Source organism: Oratosquilla oratoria, chromosome 28 (assembly GCF_046742065.1).
Source record: "Oratosquilla oratoria isolate Oo_2021 chromosome 28, ASM4674206v1, whole genome shotgun sequence".
NCBI lineage: Eukaryota > Metazoa > Arthropoda > Malacostraca > Stomatopoda > Squillidae > Oratosquilla > Oratosquilla oratoria.
This window is the reverse complement of record NC_134804.1, coordinates 2,565,018-2,585,049: the sequence shown is the minus strand read 5'-3', so window position 1 is coordinate 2,585,049 and position 20,032 is coordinate 2,565,018. Positions and strand designations below refer to the sequence as shown.

At 38.1% G+C, this 20,032-nt stretch overlaps 1 protein-coding gene across 6 annotated transcripts in view; it reads right to left on the bottom strand.

Moving 5' to 3' along the window:
• LOC143040217 (uncharacterized) overlaps positions 1 to 20,032 on the bottom strand; it is a 225,905-nt gene that overhangs the window by 120,590 nt on the left and 85,283 nt on the right. For 5 of the 6 annotated variants that reach the window (XM_076210907.1, XM_076210905.1, XM_076210911.1 and 2 more), the window contains exons 6-9: positions 12,798 to 12,923; positions 12,271 to 12,402; positions 11,999 to 12,139; positions 9,589 to 9,737 (exon numbers count right to left, since the gene is read on the bottom strand). In XM_076210907.1, the coding sequence (XP_076067022.1) occupies positions 9,589 to 9,737; positions 11,999 to 12,139; positions 12,271 to 12,402; positions 12,798 to 12,923 (548 nt within the window). The remainder of the gene's footprint in view (positions 1 to 9,588; positions 9,738 to 11,998; positions 12,140 to 12,270; positions 12,403 to 12,797; positions 12,924 to 20,032) is intronic. The other variant, XM_076210906.1, reaches the window with a different exon arrangement.

The window sequence follows — 20,032 nt, the reverse complement described above, 5'->3', positions numbered from 1 at the left end:
TCCCTTCTGTCTTTTGCCTCACTGCATCTTTTGTTGAACCAACATTTAATGTACTCTCTCTCTCGCTTTTGTCTTGGTACATGCCTGTTTACCCCTTCATTGTAGTTTTCCATCAATATATTCCACTGCTGTTTCTTCCCTGTAAAATATTTCCCAGTTTGCATTCCGGAAGAATGTCTTTAGTTTTGTAAAGTCTGTTTTGTTGTACCTCAGTCTTCCTTTCCTATGCTTTTCGTTCCTCTCTATGTCTATTTCTTCCTTTAGTATAGTTTCGATGAGTACATGGTCACTCTTTCCAATTGGTGTCTCATACTGGACTTTATGCACTATTTCAGGCTCTGTTGTAAATATTAGATCTAGTTTCGATGGCTCTTCATTATTTCTGTACCTTGTGTTTTCACGGAACCATTGGGTCATTGTGTACTCCATGGTCATATCTAGCAGTACATTGCCCCACGAGTCATCTCCTCCTTGCACTGTCATGCTGTCCCAACAAATTTCTTTGCAATTGAAGTCCCCCATAACTACCAGATTACCCTTACCCATTAGTATCTCATTGAGTGATTTTCTTGTGTCATCTAGCATTTTTGTATGTTCGATTTCTTTCCAAGCGCTTGTTTTTGGAGGCACATAAGTCACCACAAACTTTCTACTTTTCATATTCTTGCCTTCGACTTTTATCATGATCAATTCAGCATTACCTTTGCCCTCTGCAATTTTTGTCACCTTTAGGTCTTTCTTGGCCAAGAACATGATTCCCCCTCCCTGTTTCTTGTCCCTGTTTTTTATCCAGTAGTTGTATAAACCTTGTCCGATAACAGTGGATGGTATTTCACCTCTTAGTTTAGTCTCTACAATTCCCATTATGTCTGGTTTTGCTTCTAACAGATAATCATTGAGTTCGTTCAGTCCCGAAATTAGTCCGTCAATGTTGGTATAGGCCACTTTTAATTTTCTTCCTTCTCCCTGGTTTCTTCTTCCCTTGTTTTGTTCGTTTTGAAGCGCCATTGTCTTAATCTCAAGTCTATTACTCTCCACTGGAATTCTTTGCATTCTGTCTCCGATCTTTTCAAGTTTTTTTCCTTTGCTTCTTCTCTTAGTGCCCTTTCTTTTTCTAATTCCTCAGTACTCATTTCTCTTTTTATCCATATCTTATTGTATTTTTCACTCTTTGCCAAGTTACCTACTTTTTCAAATATGTCTTCTACTACCACTTGTGACCTTAGTCACAAGTGGTAGTAGAAGATTTTTGCTTGTAACCACGAGGAAATTTAAAGAACGGAATACTAAACGTTTTCGTCTATTAAGACATTTTCAAAGTACAAAGTGTCACAACAAAGTATAACTTAAATACAAAAGTATAGAAAACAGGAGAGGTCACTCAACGTAAATACGTAAGGATTATCTTACAAAGAAACAAAAATAAAATGGGTGAAAATTGAAACAGGTGATAAAATGTCACTCAACATAAATACATAAGGATGACAATTGACAAGGTGATAAAAGGACATTCAACATAAATACATAAGAGATATCCTACAAAGAAACAAAATATAAATGATAATAACAAGAAATAAGAATGTGACAATTGACACATGTGATTCAACATAAATACATAAGGATTGTCTTACAAAGAAACAAAAATAGAAATAATAATAATAAATATATACATATACATACATACATATATATGTGCACGCATGCACACGCACAAGCAAATGGCAAATTTATGTTAACTATAGAAATGAGTATGTTAATGTGAGAAGAGAGGAAAAAAGGAACCATGAGAAGGATATTATAGACAAATGCAAAGAGCAACCCAAACTATTCTATCGGTATGTGAATGGTAAACTTAAAAACAAACAGGAAATGGTGAAACTATGCCAAGGAAACATAGAATACACAGAAGATTTAGAGATGGCCGAAGTCATGAACAATCACTTTAAATCTGTTTTCACCAGTGAGAAAATACCAAATTGTGACATAGATAAAAACAAGAAATCTCCCCTCATGAATGAGTTTACAGCATCACTAAAGGAAATATCAGAACATCTATCAAGGCTGGATGTCAGAAAATCACATGGCCCTGACGGTATTGCAAATTGGATTCTAAAGGAGTGCAAAGAAGAACTAACAGACAAAATACACATCTTAATAAACAGCTCACTCAAAAAAGGAAAGATACCCGAGGACTGGAAAAACGCTAACATTGTACCAATACACAAAGGAGGAAACAAAGAAGAACCCACCAACTATAGGCCAGTATCACTAACAAGCACCATAGCCAAAATTTGTGAGAAAATAATCAAGAATAGATGGGTAAAACATCTGGAAGACAATGACATATTAAACCCAAGACAATTCGGATTCAGACAAGGAAGATCATGCTCCACAAACTTAATATGCCTTTACTCAAGACTAATAGAAAGAAATGGATGGGCTGATTGTGCATTCCTAGACTTGCAAAAAGCCTTTGACAAAGTACCACACAGAAAATTACTAAAAAAAACTGGAACACATAGGAGGAATACAAGGAAACCTACTAAAATGGATAGAGGACTTTCTGACTGGTAGAAAGATGAGAGTAGTGCTCAGAGAAAAATATTCAGATTGGAAAGAGGTGATCAGTGGAGTACCGCAAGGATCTGTGCTGGCACCAATAATGTTTGCTATCTATATGAATGACATGGACGAGGACGTGAACTGCTACATGAGCTTCTTTGCCGATGATGCCAAACTGCTAAGGAAAATAGAAACTGATGAGGACTGTGAAGCACTGCAAGAAGACCTAAATAGGGTATGGAACTGGAGTCAGAAATGGGAAGTGGACTTTAATACTAAGACGTGTAGTATAATGGAGTTTGGAAAAAGCAAAAACAGAATATCAGGAAAATATACAATTGGAACCAAAGAAGTAAAGAAAGTAGGATCCGAAAAAGATTTGGGAGTAATTATCACGAACGACTTGTCCTATGATATACAGATTAACAAAATTGTCGGGGAGACTTACAACTTGCTAAGATCAATAAAAGTGGCGTTTACATACTTGGACGAAGACATGATAAAAAAAATATTGGTTACATTGATAAGGCCTAGATTAGAGTATGCGGCGACATTGTGGTCCCCAGTACCAAAAAGAATATAAAGAAAATAGAAAGAATCCAAAGAGCAGCTACAAAAATGGCACCTGCACTTGCAAACCTATCATACGAGGAGAGATTGGCTAAACTGGAGTTACCGACACTGGAGCAAAGAAGAGAGAGAGGTGACCTATTGACCATCTACAGAATCATGAGAGGCACAGAGGTACTCGATAGAGAGAACTTACTTAACTGGGACAAAAGAAACACAAGAGGACATGGAAAGAAAATAAAAAAACATAGCTATAGAAGAGAACTGAAGAAAAACAGTTTTCCTCATAGAGTTTTGGACACTTGGAACAAACTGGACAATGAAATAGTATGCGCAAGAACCATTCATGAGTTTAAAAACAAACTAGACACTGCAAGATACAAAGGCGGGACATCACGAGCATAGCTCCCCTTCCCGCAAAATACAACTAGGTAAATACAAGAATAAATAAATAAAAATGGGTGACAGTTGACACAGGTGAAAAAAGGTCACACAAGATGGCTAAGGCGGAGCTTTGGGACATTGTCCTACAATTTGGTTAATAACAAAATTATCTAGTTTAAAAAGACCAGTGCTTAAATTGAGATTTTCATTGAAAGTTTTTTTTAATGAGACACGATTCAATTATATTCCTTATCAAATAAGAATTACTTGAAACAATTTCTTGGGAATTGTCCCAATCAATACAGTGATTGTAGTCTCTAATGTGAGCAAAAATCCCACTTGAAGATTGGCCAGTACGGACACTATACTTATGCTGGTTCAATCTAAGTTTTAATTCCTTGCCAGTTTGACCAATATATTGGTCAAACAGCGGTGGGCAGGGTGCAGGGATGACCCGTCATCCAGGAGGTGCTCAGATGAGAGGGAGGGTGGGAGGGGTGTGGAGTGTATTTAGGGATGAAATGGGTGGGAATGTTTTTATGCCTTTCCCTTTTTGGCTACCTCCCTTGGAAGGGGGAAAAAGCCTTGGTATATGTATGTATTTACGTTGAGTGACCTCTCCTGTTTTCTATACTTTTGTATTTAAGTTATACTTTGTTGTGACACTTTGTACTTTGAAAATGTCTTAATAGACGAAAACGTTTAGTATTCCGTTCTTTAAATTTCCTCGTGGTTACTAGCAAAAATCATAGGGGCAAATTGAAAAAGACCACATGTATTTACCTAATTGTAGTATACAGGAAAGGAGCGATGCTTGTTGGGTCCCATCTGCTATTATCTAATTTTTTAACATATCTAGACTCAAATTCATGTACAGTTCCAATTTAACCTGTATCTCTGTATCTTTGATTTCCAATTATCATATTTAGGTTTCAACTCATGTATTGTTTGAGCTTGGGCTATATCACCTAAGCTATTCCACATATTCATACATTTATATGGAAAAATGTATTCTTCCCATCCTTTAGACATGTGGTCTTTCATAATTTACTCCCATGTCCTCTTAAAACCCTCCCATCTTTAATATGGCCTCTCCTGTCAATGCAATCTATCCCCTTTATTGACCTGAACACTGTAATCATGTCACCTCTTTCTCTTCAATCTTTCAAAGTTGGTGGACCCAGTACTTTTAGTCTTTCCTCATATGGTTTATCTGCCAGGATGGGGACCAATTTGGTTGCTGTCCTTTGTACATCATCTCTTCATCCATATAATGGAACGCAACTTTAATCTTTTGCAGTAGTCCATATGTTGCCCCCACAATCCTGCTGTCAGGTGACAGGTTGTCTTTTGTCAACACTTCCAAGTCTTGCTCCTCTTTCGCTTTTGTAATGGGTTCACTTCCCAAGGAATAGTTTAAGGATGGCTTTTTGCTGCTATTACCCATTTCCAACATTTTGTATTTTTTTTTGGTATTGAACTTCATTTCCATTCTTGGCTCCATGCAAAAACAGAATCTAGATCTTTTTACAATATTCTACCATCCTCATTTTTCACTTTTTTTCATGATTTTTGCATATGAAGGATATTATGAAATACAATTTTCTACATAAAGGAAAAAAAAAAAAAAAAATCTTCCATACAATGACATCTGTGGTGATTGGTTTGACGATGACAACATCACCACTAGTTGATACTAGTTTATATCATCGCACACTGGCATCATGCGCATGGGTGGCCCCTTCTCGAGAAGAGCAACCAAAACATAATTTAAATTGTGCTAAGGTAAGGCTTTTACTAAAAGCCCAGCTGAAAAACAACACATGACACCAGTGACCCCTTACTGCAATATTTACCTAGTTGTATTTACCTAGTTGTATTTTGCGGGAAGGGGAGCTATGCTCGTGTTGTCCCGCCTTTGTATCTTGCAGTGTCTAGTTTGTTTTTAAACTCATGAATGGTTTTTGCGCATACTATTTCATTGTCCAGTTTGTTCCAAGTGTCCAAAACTCTATGAGGAAAACTGTTTTTCTTCAGTTCTCTTCTATAGCTATGTTTTTTTATTTTCTTTCCATGTCCTCTTGTGTTTCTTTTGTCCCAGTTAAGTAAGTTCTCACTATCGAGTACCTCTGTGCCTTTCATGATTCTGTAGATGGTCAATAGGTCACCTCTCTCTCTTCTTTGCTCCAGTGTCGGTAACTCCAGTTTAGCCAATCTCTCTTCGTATGATAGGTTTGCAAGTGCAGGTGCCATTTTTGTAGCTGCTCTTTGGATTCTTTCTATTTTCTTTATATTCTTTTTGGTACTGGGGGACCACAATGTCGCTGCATACTCTAATCTAGGCCTTATCAATGTAACCAATATTTTTTTCATCATGTCTTCGTCCAAGTATGTAAACGCCACTTTTATTGATCTTAGCAAGTTGTAAGTCTCCCCGACAATTTTGTTAATCTGTATATCATAGGACAAGTCGTTCGTGATAATTACTCCCAAATCTTTTTCGGATCCTACTTTCTTTACTTCTTTGGTTCCAATTGTATATTTTCCTGATATTCTGTTTTTGCTTTTTCCAAACTCCATTATGCTACACTTCTTCGTATTAAAGTCCACTTCCCATTTCTGACTCCAGTTCCATACCCTATTTAGGTCTTCTTGCAGTGCTTCACAGTCCTCATCAGTTTCTATTTTCCTTAGCAGTTTGGCGTCATCGGCAAAGAAGCTCATGTAGCAGTTCACGTCCTCATCCATGTCATTCATATAGATAGCAAACATTATTGGTGCCAGCACAGATCCTTGCGGTACTCCACTGATCACCTCTTTCCAGTCTGAATATTTTTCTCTGAGCACTACTCTCATCTTTCTACCAGTCAGAAAGTCCTCTATCCATTTTAGTAGGTTTCCCTGTATTCCTCCTATGTGTTCCAGTTTTTTTAGTAGTTTTCTGTGTGGTACTTTGTCAAAGGCTTTTTGCAAGTCTAGGAATGCACAATCAGCCCATCCATTTCTTTCTTGCACTATGTCTATTAGTCTTGAGTAAAAGCATATTAAGTTTGTGGAGCATGATCTTCCTTGTCTGAATCCGAATTGTCTTGGGTTTAATATGTCATTGTCTTCCAGATGTTTTACCCATCTATTCTTGATTATTTTCTCACAAATTTTGGCAATGGTGCTTGTTAGTGATACTGGCCTATAGTTGGTGGGTTCTTCTTTGTTTCCTCCTTTGTGTATTGGTACAATGTTAGCGTTTTTCCAGTCCTCGGGTATCTTTCCTTCTTTGAGTGAGCTGTTTATTAAGATGTGTATTTTGTCTGTTAGTTCTTCTTTGCACTCCTTTAGAATCCAATTTGCAATACCGTCAGGGCCATGTGATTTTCTGACATCCAGCCTTAATAAATGTTCTGATATTTCCTTTAGTGATGCTGTAAACTCATTCATGAGGGGAGATTTCTTGTTTTTGTCTATGTCACAATTCGGTATTTTCTCTCTGGTGAAAACAGATTTAAAGTGATTGTTCATGACTTCGGCCATCTCTAAATCTTCTGTGTATTCTATGTTTCCTTGGCATAGTTTCACCAATTCCTGTTTGTTTTTAAGTTTACCATTCACATACCGATAGAATAGTTTGGGTTGCTCTTTGCATTTGTCTATAATATCCTTCTCATGGTTCCTTTTCTCCTCTCTTCTCACATTAACATACTCATTTCTATAGTTAACATAAATTTGCCATTTGCTTTGTTTTTTGTCTTTTCTCCACTTTTTCCAAGCTTTGTCCCTTCTGTCTTTTGCCTCACTGCATCTTTTGTTGAACCAACATTTAATGTACTCTCTCTCTCGCTTTTGTCTTGGTACATGCCTGTTTACCCCTTCATTGTAGTTTTCCATCAATATATTCCATTTCTCTTCCACTGCTGTTTCTTCCCTGTAAAATATTTCCCAGTTTGCATTCCGGAAGAATGTCTTTAGTTTTGTAAAGTCTGTTTTGTTGTACCTCAGTCTTCCTTTCCTATGCTTTTCGTTCCTCTCTATGTCTATTTCTTCCTTTAGTATAGTTTCGATGAGTACATGGTCACTCTTTCCAATTGGTGTCTCATACTGGACTTTATGCACTATTTCAGGCTCTGTTGTAAATATTAGATCTAGTTTCGATGGCTCTTCATTATTTCTGTACCTTGTGTTTTCATGGACCCATTGGGTCATTGTGTACTCCATGGTCATATCTAGCAGTACATTGCCCCACGAGTCATCTCCTCCTTGCACTGTCATGCTGTCCCAACAAATTTCTTTGCAATTGAAGTCCCCCATAACTACCAGATTACCCTTACCCATTAGTATCTCATTGAGTGATTTTCTTGTGTCATCTAGCATTTTTGTATGTTCAATTTCTTTCCAAGCGCTTGTTTTTGGAGGCACATAAGTCACCACAAACTTTCTACTTTTCATATTCTTGCCTTCGACTTTTATCATGATCAATTCAGCATTACCTTTGCCCTCTGCAATTTTTGTCACCTTTAGGTCTTTCTTGGCCAAGAACATGATTCCCCCTCCCTGTTTCTTGTCCCTGTTTTTTATCCAGTAGTTGTATAAACCTTGTCCGATAACAGTGGATGGTATTTCACCTCTTAGTTTAGTCTCTACAATTCCCATTATGTCTGGTTTTGCTTCTAACAGATAATCATTGAGTTCGTTCAGTCCCGAAATTAGTCCGTCAATGTTGGTATAGGCCACTTTTAATTTTCTTCCTTCTCCCTGGTTTCTTCTTTCCTTGTTTTGATTGGTCAAATGTGTTTTAGAGCTTTGTCTGTAGCCAAACATGTTAATCCTAAGATGGAAATTACAACCCTGGAAGGAGGAGCCTCACACAGAGTCAAGGCAGTCTAAGTTTAAAGTCTAGTATTGTATAGTCGTGTCTTGAGTCTTGAATCATGAGTCTTGAGGCGCCCTCACCAATTAGCAGTCTAAGTTAAAACTATGACCAGGATACCCATATAGAAGGTCTGTATAGTATCTAATTGAAGTCCAGCCTCCCACACCCTGTACACTCAATTACACTTAATCGTCAATTGCAAATAATAAAACAACAAATAAAAGACATACAGACATACATACATACATATACCAAGGCTTTTTCCCCCTTCCAAGGGAGGTAGCCAAAAAGGGAAAGGCATAAAAACACTCCCACCCATTTCATCCCTAAATACCCTCCACACCCCTCCCACCCTTCCTCTCATCTGAGCACCTCCTGGATGACGGGTCATCCCTGCACCCTGCCCACCGCCCTGGGTCAGAAGCAGTGTCGCAAGACACAGTACATCCACAGCAAGGCCGCTTCATTTAATAGATAGGAGAATTTAGTCTCATTCAACACCACTATTTTGAGAGAAAATAATGTGAGATACACTTTTTCGTACTTCCCTGATCCAACCATTTTAGCCACAGCCACCATTTAACTTTATATACGTAATCCGGGGAGCACGACACATCTACATAAGTGTCATGAAGTGCAAGTGAGTATATGAGGATGCTGGCATTGGCAGCTTGATTATATTTACTTTGTAGTTGTAGCTGAGTGACCCCCTTGTTCTGTGAGCTGACTTGATCATTTTTTCTGTGATTATTAATATTCAGAGAACAAATAATACAACTGTGACTTTATATTTTATAACATGAGTATTGTGATGCACCATTGAATCATCGTACATTAGACAACCAATGCTGCGCGCAAGAATCTGACTTGTATTGAAAAGGCTAAGTATGATGAACACAGAACAAAAGACAAGACACCAAGAGGATAGCACCTTTTCTGTATGCTACAATTAGGTAAATACAACTCAGACAAGTCCAGCATTTCTTCCCAAAGGGATCTGAGAGAAACCCTGAGGACCATCACCAGGTGCTGTGGGGTTGCAGATTTTCAGTAAAAGAAACTCAAAGTTAAAGAAAAAATAAATAAATAAATAAAATAAATAAATAAAAATAATAATAATAATAATAATAATAACTAAATATTTCAATCTAATTTCTGGTGATAAGCAAGACTACAGAATGTAAAAAAGCAAGTTAAACTTTACTCACCAAATCCTGATTGATTTTCATGATCTGAATCTAGTGCAGGTTCTGTTGTCTTTCTGTTATCGATTGTCCTTGTTCCTCCAGACAAAGGTCTGACTTTCTTTGCCATAAACTTGCCTCTTCTGAGGCTTGGGCTTAAGGCTCGTTTCAGTCTGCAAGACCAAACAATGTAATAAAGTAGTGATCAGAGAGAGTTTGGGCACCACTTGGTCAATCCTACTACTATCACTGCCCCTGAGTATCAACAGATCACATCCACTGGTCTATCCAAGACAGTACTGGACAGTTTATACAGGAACAAATCAAACTCTTAAAATCCCATTTATTCTTTTTTATCAATTCATGTCCAAACCTAGTCCCATGAGGAGGAGAGTGGGAGTGGAAAGACAGCTGGCATACAGGGCTGAGTATTGGGATGGTTTGGACACATGGAGAGAATGAGGGGGAAAAAATCAATAAAAGAAGTGTGGAAAGCAGAGGTGGATGGAGTGAACTTGAGGAGACAACCAAAGATGAGATGTATGGGGTTAAAGGAGAATTCAACATCAGGGGAATGTCTGTTAAGCATGGAATGGAGAAGGCAGGGGATAAGGGTGAGTGGAGGATGGTTGTGTATGAATATTTTGATGCAACCTGAAGGGATTTTTCCCTGTCTACTCTATTATCAACATGAGGGGATGAGGAAGGGGGGTTGGAAGTGAGGCAGCCCTGCTATGAATGTGCTATGTCTTGCTGCATTGCTTCTAAACTGGGCAGTGGACAGAAGACAGATGACTCTTCATCCACGAGGTGCTAAGATAAAAGAGAAACAAAGGTGGTGGATTACTACCTCCCTTATAAGGGAGAAAAAGTCCTTGGGGTATAGATAGATTGATGTCCAAACCATAGTCTGGTTTAATAATGACTGTTGCCTCAAGTTTCACTGGCTACCCATAGCCTCACAGTGGCTGCCAAGTCTTCAGGCCCTCTCATAGACCTCTCTCAGGACTCAGGAGAAATGTTGAACTGTTGTCTGTGCTGTATTAGTGTGGGACAGTTTCTATCACTATATGTGAAAAGGTGGAGGAAATACAGTTGAAACTTACTGACAGATTTTCATCCTGGTCTGAAAACCATGTATCAGTCTCTTGAGGCTAAGGGCAGGATGTTGATAGGATTTGAAGATGTGAGTAAGGCATTCTCTCTTATGTTCATTAAGCAGGACATCCATTAGCAGATATCCATCACTACCATCACTGGTTCCTAATTTATTTTCAACTCTCTAAATACTCTTCCGTACACATTTAACCTCTTGAATATGATAATGCCTATGTATGTATCATGAGCCGTGAATGGGCGTATATGGGGATGCCAGCATCAGTTTCCTGATTATTTTTATATTGTAGTTGTAGCTGAGTAACCCCCATATTCTGTGAACAGGCTTGATCAAGTTTTCTGTGATGTTATATTTATGTAGGGTGAAAGAGAACAAGTATAATAGCAATAACTTTATATTTTGTAATTTGTGTATTGTGATGCATCATCATACATCAGGTAACCTGATGTGTGCATGAATATTTGACTTGTATTGAAGAGGTTAATAACCCAATTACTAGGGTTCTGGCTGGAGTCCTCCCAGACCCTCTCATGCATTCACTTTTTGTGGAAGAAAAATAGACTGGGGGATCCAAAGTTCCCTCACACCATCCTATTTAGTCACCTTCTACAACATGCATGTTGCCACCATAATCACATGGTGCCGGCATTCTTCTCCAACCCCCTCCCCCCCAACACACACACCTACACAAGGGGATCAGGAAGAAAGAGAGTCATAAAAGTAGTGAAGAACAGATTCAAGGAGGCAACAAATTGGTGGGACATCAACAGTACAAAAGTATCATAATTCATTGATAAGTGCAGATCTTAAACTCAAAATATATAGACTAATGATATGTGCCTCTGGGAAAGAGAGAAAAAAAAAATAATATAACAACTAAATGAATAAAATACAAAATATCAACTGCATGTTACCTTGCAGTCAATACCCAAGTATGGGAGTACATACATACATATACAAAGGGCTTTTTCCCCCTTAAAAGGGAGATAGCCAAAGTCAAAGGCATAAATCCACTCTTACCCATTTCATCCCCACATACTCCACTCTCATCCACTACCCCTCCCTCCCTCTTTTTTTGGCTCCTCCTGAATGATGGGTCATCCCTGCATCTTGCCCACTGCCCTGGGTCAAAAACAATGAAGCAAGACACAGCACATCCATAGCAAGACCACTTCATTTAACCGGCGACCCCCCTTCTTCATCCCCTCATGAAAAAAAGAAGTAAGGGAGTAAAGGAAGATTAGATGTGGAACACTAAAGATGCCATAAAAGGATGATAAGAGGTGTAACTTATTTCTAAATACAAAATTCTACTACCTTGAGTTTTTATGTATAATGTGCTTAACAACTGGTGAAGAAGAACGGTAGAGAAGAGAGGTTCCCCTAAATCTGAGCTGCCCAACACCATTCAAAAACTCTGCAAGGGTCAGCTGGTTATCAATATGTGGACTGAAAACACTGCAAGGATAAATAGAAAAAATGAAAATAAGTATTTTTTTTATTATAGACACAAATATATAAACTGCACTCATAATCCTTAAAAGAAATATGAAAAATAATATATCAAACATCAAATATGGCACACTGACCAAAATGCTTCTCTGACTTCCTCATTCAACTGATCAGTATTTACTGCCTTCCCTTGTAACCTACGGATGTCATGAACCATGTCCTTCATTTCACTGGAGTCTAAAACATCATCACAATTCTCATTATAGTACCTGAGGAAGAAAATGTTCAAGAGATGGGAATTAAACCTTTAGATAAATGAATAAACATTAATCAAAACTCTATCTATATATCAAGGGTTATCCCCTTATAAGGGAGGTAGGTAGCCAAGACATATACCCACTCCCACCCATTCCAATCCTATCCACTACCCATTGTTTCCCTCTCATCTTAATTCTTGTGGACAAAGGGTCACCCTGTCTCCTGCCCACTGTCCAGGTCAGAAGCAATCCAGCAAGACACAGCACATCCACAGCAGGACAATATTATATAAGTTTCTTGACAAAGTATACACTGTTTGGGGGGGAATCAAATTCCTAGAAGGTTGGTATGGTTCAAGAAAACTATTTCATGTTCATATATACATGAAGAAACATTAGAATTTTACCTAAAAATATGATGACATCTTATCTCTGCTGGCTCAAAGCCATGCTGAGTTGTTGGATCCATGGCTACTAATGCAGTGACAAATGATTGCAAATCTACCTCTCTCCCATAGTTTCTGCTCATACTTCTGAAAACAATTGGTATCACATTAAAAAAGTCAATCACCTCTTTGGTTCAATAATGTCCTCATGAATAAAAAACTGGTTATGGTGGTGAAATGCACATCACTTAACTAGGTAAATACATACGCTCTTCCTCGCCTCTTCATTTCTCACTCTACCCAGCTTAGTAACCCCTACTATACTTCTCAGACATTTCATCTCAAACACAGCAGAGATACTCGATAGAGAGGACTTAGTAAATTGGGACAAGAGAAACACAAGAAGACATGGAAAGAAAATAAAAAAACATAGCTACAGAAGAGAACTGAAGAAAAACAGTTTTCTACATAGAGTAGTGGACACTTGGAACAATCTGGATAATGAAATAGTATGTGCAAAAACCATTCATGAGTTTAAAAGCAAACTTGACACTGCGAGATACAAAGGCAGGACACCACGAGCATAGCTCCCCTTCCCACAAAATACAACTAGGTAAATACAGTGAGTGATGAGGAAAAAGAGAAAGACAAAGCGCTCAGAAATGAAGCAAATTATCGCAATGAAAAGAGAACAGAGACGGAAAAAAATGAGTTATTTTGGAGAGTGCTGGACTTGAGACTGAAAAAATGGTACATAAAAAAAATGGAAACCTAAACCAAAAAAGAAAAGAAAATATGAAAATAAAAGTGGCATACACAAATATCGATGGTATGATCTCTGGAATCAACAAACTAAATGACTATCTAGAAACAGAAAAACCTGATATCATGGGCATAGTAGAGACAAAATTGAAAGGACCGCTATCAACAAGCATAGTGGGATATGGTCTATATAACCACTGGGCGAAAAATAGAACTGAAAAGCAAGGAGGAGGTGTCATGATATTGACCAAAAAAGATTTAAATGTGACAAAGATTATTAAAGGCCAAGACAATGTAGAAGTAATTATGATTAAAATTGCAAACAAAAAGATGAAAAGCAGAAAATTTGTAGCAGTGTATGTACCACCAAAAACCCATGCGTGGTCGGACAGCGAACATTCCAAATTATTGGAAGAAACAATGAAGGTGCTAAACGAGTTACTGAAAGAGGGTGGAAACATAGTAATCATGGGCGATTTCAATGCAAAAGACATAATTTGGGAAGAAATGATAGTTAAAGGGGGAGATGAACTTTGGAGCAATATTCTACTAGATATGACCATCAAATACACCCTAACGCAATGGGTTAAGGAAAATACTAGATATAGAAACAATGAGGAACCATCGAAACTAGACTTAATATTAACTTCTGAACCAGATATTGTGAACAAAATGGAGTATAAAACACCAATTGGAAAAAGTGACCATATACTAATAGAGTTTGAATTAAAAGAACAGAACAACATAAATAGGAATGATAAACATAGAGAAGGAAGATTTATGTACAACAAAACGGACTTTGTAAAACTAAGGAAATTTTTCCAAAACACAAATTGGGATAAGTTCTCTAAAGAGGAAACAAAGATGGAAGACAAATGGAACATATTCAAAGAAAAGTACAAAGAAGGAATTAACAAATATGTACCAAAAAAGAAACAAAAAGAGATTTATATAAAATGTTGGTTCAACAAAAGATGTAGTGAGGCTAAAGCCAGGAGAGACAAAGCCTGGAAAAAATGGAAGACAGAAAAACATCTAAATGGCAAACATACACTAAACTTAGGAACGAATATGTAAATATATGCAGGAAAGAAAAAAGAGAATATGAAAGGGATATCATAGACAAATGTAAGGATCAACCAAAACTCTTTTACAGGGATATAAATGACAAACTAAAGGATAAGCATGGTATAATAACACTGCATGAAGGAGATAAAGAATACATAAATGACACAGAGATGGCAGAAGTTATGATCAGACATTTTAGGTCTGTTTTCACAATTGAGAGCTCACAATCCTGAGAGGATGGACAACAAGAAAGATCACTCATGATGAAAGAAATAAAAATAACACAAAGGGAAATAAGAGACCATATAAAAAGCCTAAATGTCAGAAAGTCGCACAGACCAGATGTAATTGCAAATTGGATACTAAAAGAGTGTATAGATGAACTGACAAACTATACAAGATAATAGACTTCTCACTCAAAGAGGGAAAGGTACCGCAAGATTGGAAAGATGCAAACGTAGTACCAATACATAAAGGAGGAAATAGGGAAGATCCTACAAACTTCAGACCGGTGTGCCTCACAAGCACAGCAGCAAAAATATGTGAAAAGTTCATCAGGAACAAATGGACCAAACATTTGGAGGATAACAAAATAATAAACCCTAAACAATTTGGTTTTAGAAGTGGAAGATCGTGCACCACAAATCTGATCTGCTTTTACTTGAGACTAATTGAGATAACACAAGAAAGGGATGGATGGGCAGACTGCACCTTCTTGGATTTTTGCAGAAGGCATTTGACAAGGTTCCACATAAAAATTAATAAGTAAAATTGAAAAAATAGGAGGAATTCAAGGCAAACTGTTGGAATGGGTGAAGGATTTCTTAACTGGGAGAAAAATTCGAAATGGGAAGATGTAAAAAGGCGTCCCCCAAGGCTCTGTTTTGGCTCCTTTAATGTTTGCCATATACATAAATGATATGGATGAGGGAGTAAATTGTTACATGAACTTTTTTGCTGACAATGCCAAATTACTCAAGAGAGTGAAAACAGAAGAAGATTGCAGATCGCTGCAAGATGACCCGGATAAAGTATGGGAACGGTGCCGGAGACATGAGATGAACTTCAACATCAAGAAATGTAGCATAATAGAACTTGGAAGAGGTAAAAATACAGTTTCAGGAAAATATATGATTGGAAACAAACAAGTCAAAAAAGAAAACTCAGAGAGGGACCTAGGAGTAATCATCTCCAGTGACTTGACACCTGACAAACATGTAAATAAATTATTTGGAGAGACTTTCAACTTATTAAGATCAATGAAAGTGCCCTTTGATTACATGGATGAGGAGATGGGTAAGAAAATAATTGTTACACTGATAAGACAGAAGTTAGAATATGCTGTATCAATGTGGGCACCTACAACAACAACAACAACAACAACAACAACAACAAAAAAAAAAAAATAATAAAAAAAAAAAAAAAAAAAAAATAGAAAGAATCCAAAGAGCAGCGACAAAAATGGCACCCACACTATCAAATCTGACATATGAACAAAGATTGGAGAAATTACAGCTGTCAACACTAGAACAGAGAAGGGAAAGAGGCGATTTGTTGACCATTTTCAGAATTATGAAAGGGATGGAAGTTCTCAATAGAGACGACCTATTAAAATGGGACAAAAGAGAAACAAGAGGACACAAAAAGAAACTAAAGAAAGACAGTTACAGAAGAGACCTGAAAAAAATAGCTTCCCACACAGAGTGATCGATGTCTGGAACAAACTGAACAGAGAAACAGTAAATGCCAGAACTATACACGATTTCAAGAATAAACTGGATGTGGAGAGATACAAAAATAGGTCACTACGAGCATAGCTCCCGTCCCATAAAATACAACTAGGTAAATACATTTAAGCACTTCCTCTCTTATGTTCCATGTCTCTACTCTATACAGTGCTGTTGGCACAATCACTCCTTCATACAATCTCCTCTTAGCATCCATTCCCAAATGTCTATTTCTCTTTACATTTTTTAATCACCCAAGGCATTTACTTCTCTAAATTTACATTCTTCCTCCACCACTCCTACCTTTCCTGCCACATTTGCACTCAAGCACCTAAAGCTACCCACTTCCTCCAGTCTCTTTCCCTTAATACTCACTTCCAATTTGCTGCCATTCTCTCCTTTTGTACATCTCATTACCTTACTTTTACCCACATTAATCTTCAACTTCCTTCCTTTGCACACCTCCCAAAACTCAGTCACTAACTTCCTTAATTCCACTGATCCTGTTACAATCAGTGTTGTCAGCAAACAACAACTGGCTTAACTTCTATTTTTCTCCATTTTTTAATCATTTCCAATTCCTGACCCATTACCCTTGCATTTACCTCTTGCACCACCCCATCCATATATGTTTCTGCAATACCTATCACAGTGCCTTCCTGTCTACCTTGTCATAAGCCTTTTCCAAATCCATAAAGGCCCCCAAAAAATATCCTTACCTTTTTCTTAAGCTTTCTTGTATATCTGTTTTACCACAAAAAATCTGATCTATGCAACCCATACCTTTCCCATATCCACACCGTTCCTCACCAATTACTCCCTCTGTTTCTCACCTAATCCTCTCAATCAAACCTTCCCAACTACACTCAACAAATTGATCCCTCTGACACTACTATACTCACATTTGTCCCCATTTCACTTGTAAAGTGGAACCATACAGGCACTCCTCCAGTCCTCCAGCACTCTACCCTCTTTTAGACAAACATCAAATAACCTCACCAGACAGTTTACCAAACCTGTACCTCCCTTTTTTAGACATTCCACATGACACCCATCCAACCCAGGTTCCTTACCTGCTCTCACCATTTTAATAACTGCTTTCACCTCATCTTTTCTTATTTCTCCTCTATTTTCCTCATTCATCATTGTCTTTTTCTTAGCACCTCCCACTGCAACTACCTTTCCCTCCCTAACCTCCACATTTAGCAACTCCCTAAAATACTTGACCAATTTCCTTTTACCATCATGTCTTCCACTATCATCTCTCCATCTGCACCTTTCACCTTTTCTTCTCTACTTGATTTGCCTCCTCCTCTTAATTTCCTTCCAAAACATCTTTTTATTACTTTAAAAAATTTCTGTCATACTCTTGCCCCATTTCACATCTGCTCTCCTTTTTGCCTCCTTTATTTTATGCTTTACTTCTCTTTTCTTTGTACCTCTCATATGACTCTCTCATCCTATTTTGCAACCAACCTATGAATGCTGGTTTCTTCTCTTCTACAACCTTCTTTGCTTCATCATCCCACCACTCACTACCTTTCCTTCTATTTCCTCCCATCCTCTTTGTTTCACACACCATCTTTGCACACCTTGTAACTCCCTCCTTGAAACATCCCCATTTCTACTCCACTCCTAGTTGCAAGTGCAATGTATATTAAAAAGAAGACTGTTTTGCTATTAGTTAAATACCACATTTTGTGGGTTTCATGGGCAAGGTGTGTGTACTTTACGTCTGTTGTCACAAATATACATATATAATAAGTCCCTATCCCCTTTATCACCAGGATGACTTAGTCAAAGCATACTGTTATCCCCTGTTTATCAAGGGGGTTAAGTTCCAGGGCTGGGCTACAATTGGTGAAAATCCACGATATAGAAAGACTACCCAAAAATATTATTTTTTATATTCCAAGCCTTAAAATACCCCTCCCACACTCTTGAAACACATTTAAACTTTCTTAAGCACACTTTTCAAACATTATAAATATAGTTATGTAACACATAAAATATACATACACCAAAGGCTTTTTATTCCTGTCAGGGGTATTGGATGCATGTTATTGTGGGGTTAAAAGCTGCTCAGTAGCATACAGCTGATACTATAGGGTCTATATGGGGCACCCCTATGGACCAGAGCCACACATCATTTTGTCTGTGATAGAGGAAATCTCTATTCATAGAGAAATAATGCTACTTTATTATACTGTGACTGTCCCTTTGTTATGTTGTTCCCCCACACTTAATAATGTCCTGTACCCGTCTGGGGTATTGCCTGCATGTTATTGTGGCAAAGTAGCATGCAGCTGATATTTTAGGGTCTATATGGCACACCCCTACAGACCAGAGCCACACATCATTTTGTCTGTGATAGAGGAAACTTCTGTTCATAGAGAAATTATGATTATTATACTGCAACTGTCCCTCCATTATGCTGTCCCCCAACCCCTTGTTACTGTCCTGTACCCTTTCTCTGAATATTCATTTCTTTTTTTTGCCTACTCTGTTGTGGGGAAAGAGAATGCTACCACCAAGTATTTCCACTTGAGTCGTAAAAGGTGACAAAAAACAGGACAGAGGATGGGATTAGGAGTCCTGCTACCTGTAGCCCCAAAAGGGGACATTCCTAAAAAAAGTAAAGGCATAAGAGGGTCTGGGAGTTTTCCAACCAGTACCCTAAGGTTTGGGTCTTTTAATGTGCATGGATGTGGTACAGATGACAGTAAAAGGGAAGTGATAGGCAGTATATTTGTGAGAAGAAAGATGGATAAGCTGGCTTTGAGTGAAACTAAAATGAAAGGAAAGGGCAACTGTGAGTTTGGGAGTGTAGCTGGGAGGTACTCAGGAGTAAAGAGTGGACAAGGGAGAGAAGCGGTGGCTATACTAGTAAGTGAAGAGATAAAGTAAGCATGTAGTGGAGTGGATGGAGGTTTCATCAAGGTTGATGTGGATGAAGGTGAAGCTGGGAAGGGAGATGTGGGTTTTTGTAAGTGTGTATGGGCCTGGTAGTGAGAAGAGTGTAGAGGAAAGGGAGACTTTTTGGGTAGATATAAATGAGTGCATAGAGGGATTAGGAAGAAATGTCAATGTAGTTGTATTGGGAGACCTTAATGCTAGGGTAAGAAATGAACCAATAGATGGAGTGATTGGGAAGTATGGAGTTCCAGGTAAAAATCGTAGTGGAGAGTTGATGGTGGAGATGTGTCTTGAAAGAGTGTTGATGATAGCAAATACAGTGTTTAGGAAGAAAGTCAAGCATAAGTACACATGGGAGAGGGTGGTGGATGGAGGGGTTGTAGATAGAGCGTTAATGGACTATATAGTGGTGACCAGGAGTATGGTAGGAAGAGTTAAGGATGTACATGTTCTAAGGGGAGAGAGTGGGGGAATATCAGATCATTTTCTGGTGTAAGGTAAATTGAGAATGGAGAATAGATGGAGAGAGAGGAAAAGGGCAGAAGGTAGGGAGGTGCTTAGAGTGAACTGCTTAAATGAGGAAAAAAAGGAGAATGAGTATAAGAAGAAGCTGAGAGAGGAGTGGGAGGGAGTAAAGGATAGAGTAGAACTAGGAGTGGAGGAGGAATGGGGAGGTTCAAGGAGGGAATCATAAGGTGTGCAAAGGTGGTGTGTGGAACAAGGAGGGCGGGAGGAAATAGAAAGAAGGGTAGAGAGTGGTGGGATGAGGAAGCAAAGAAGGGT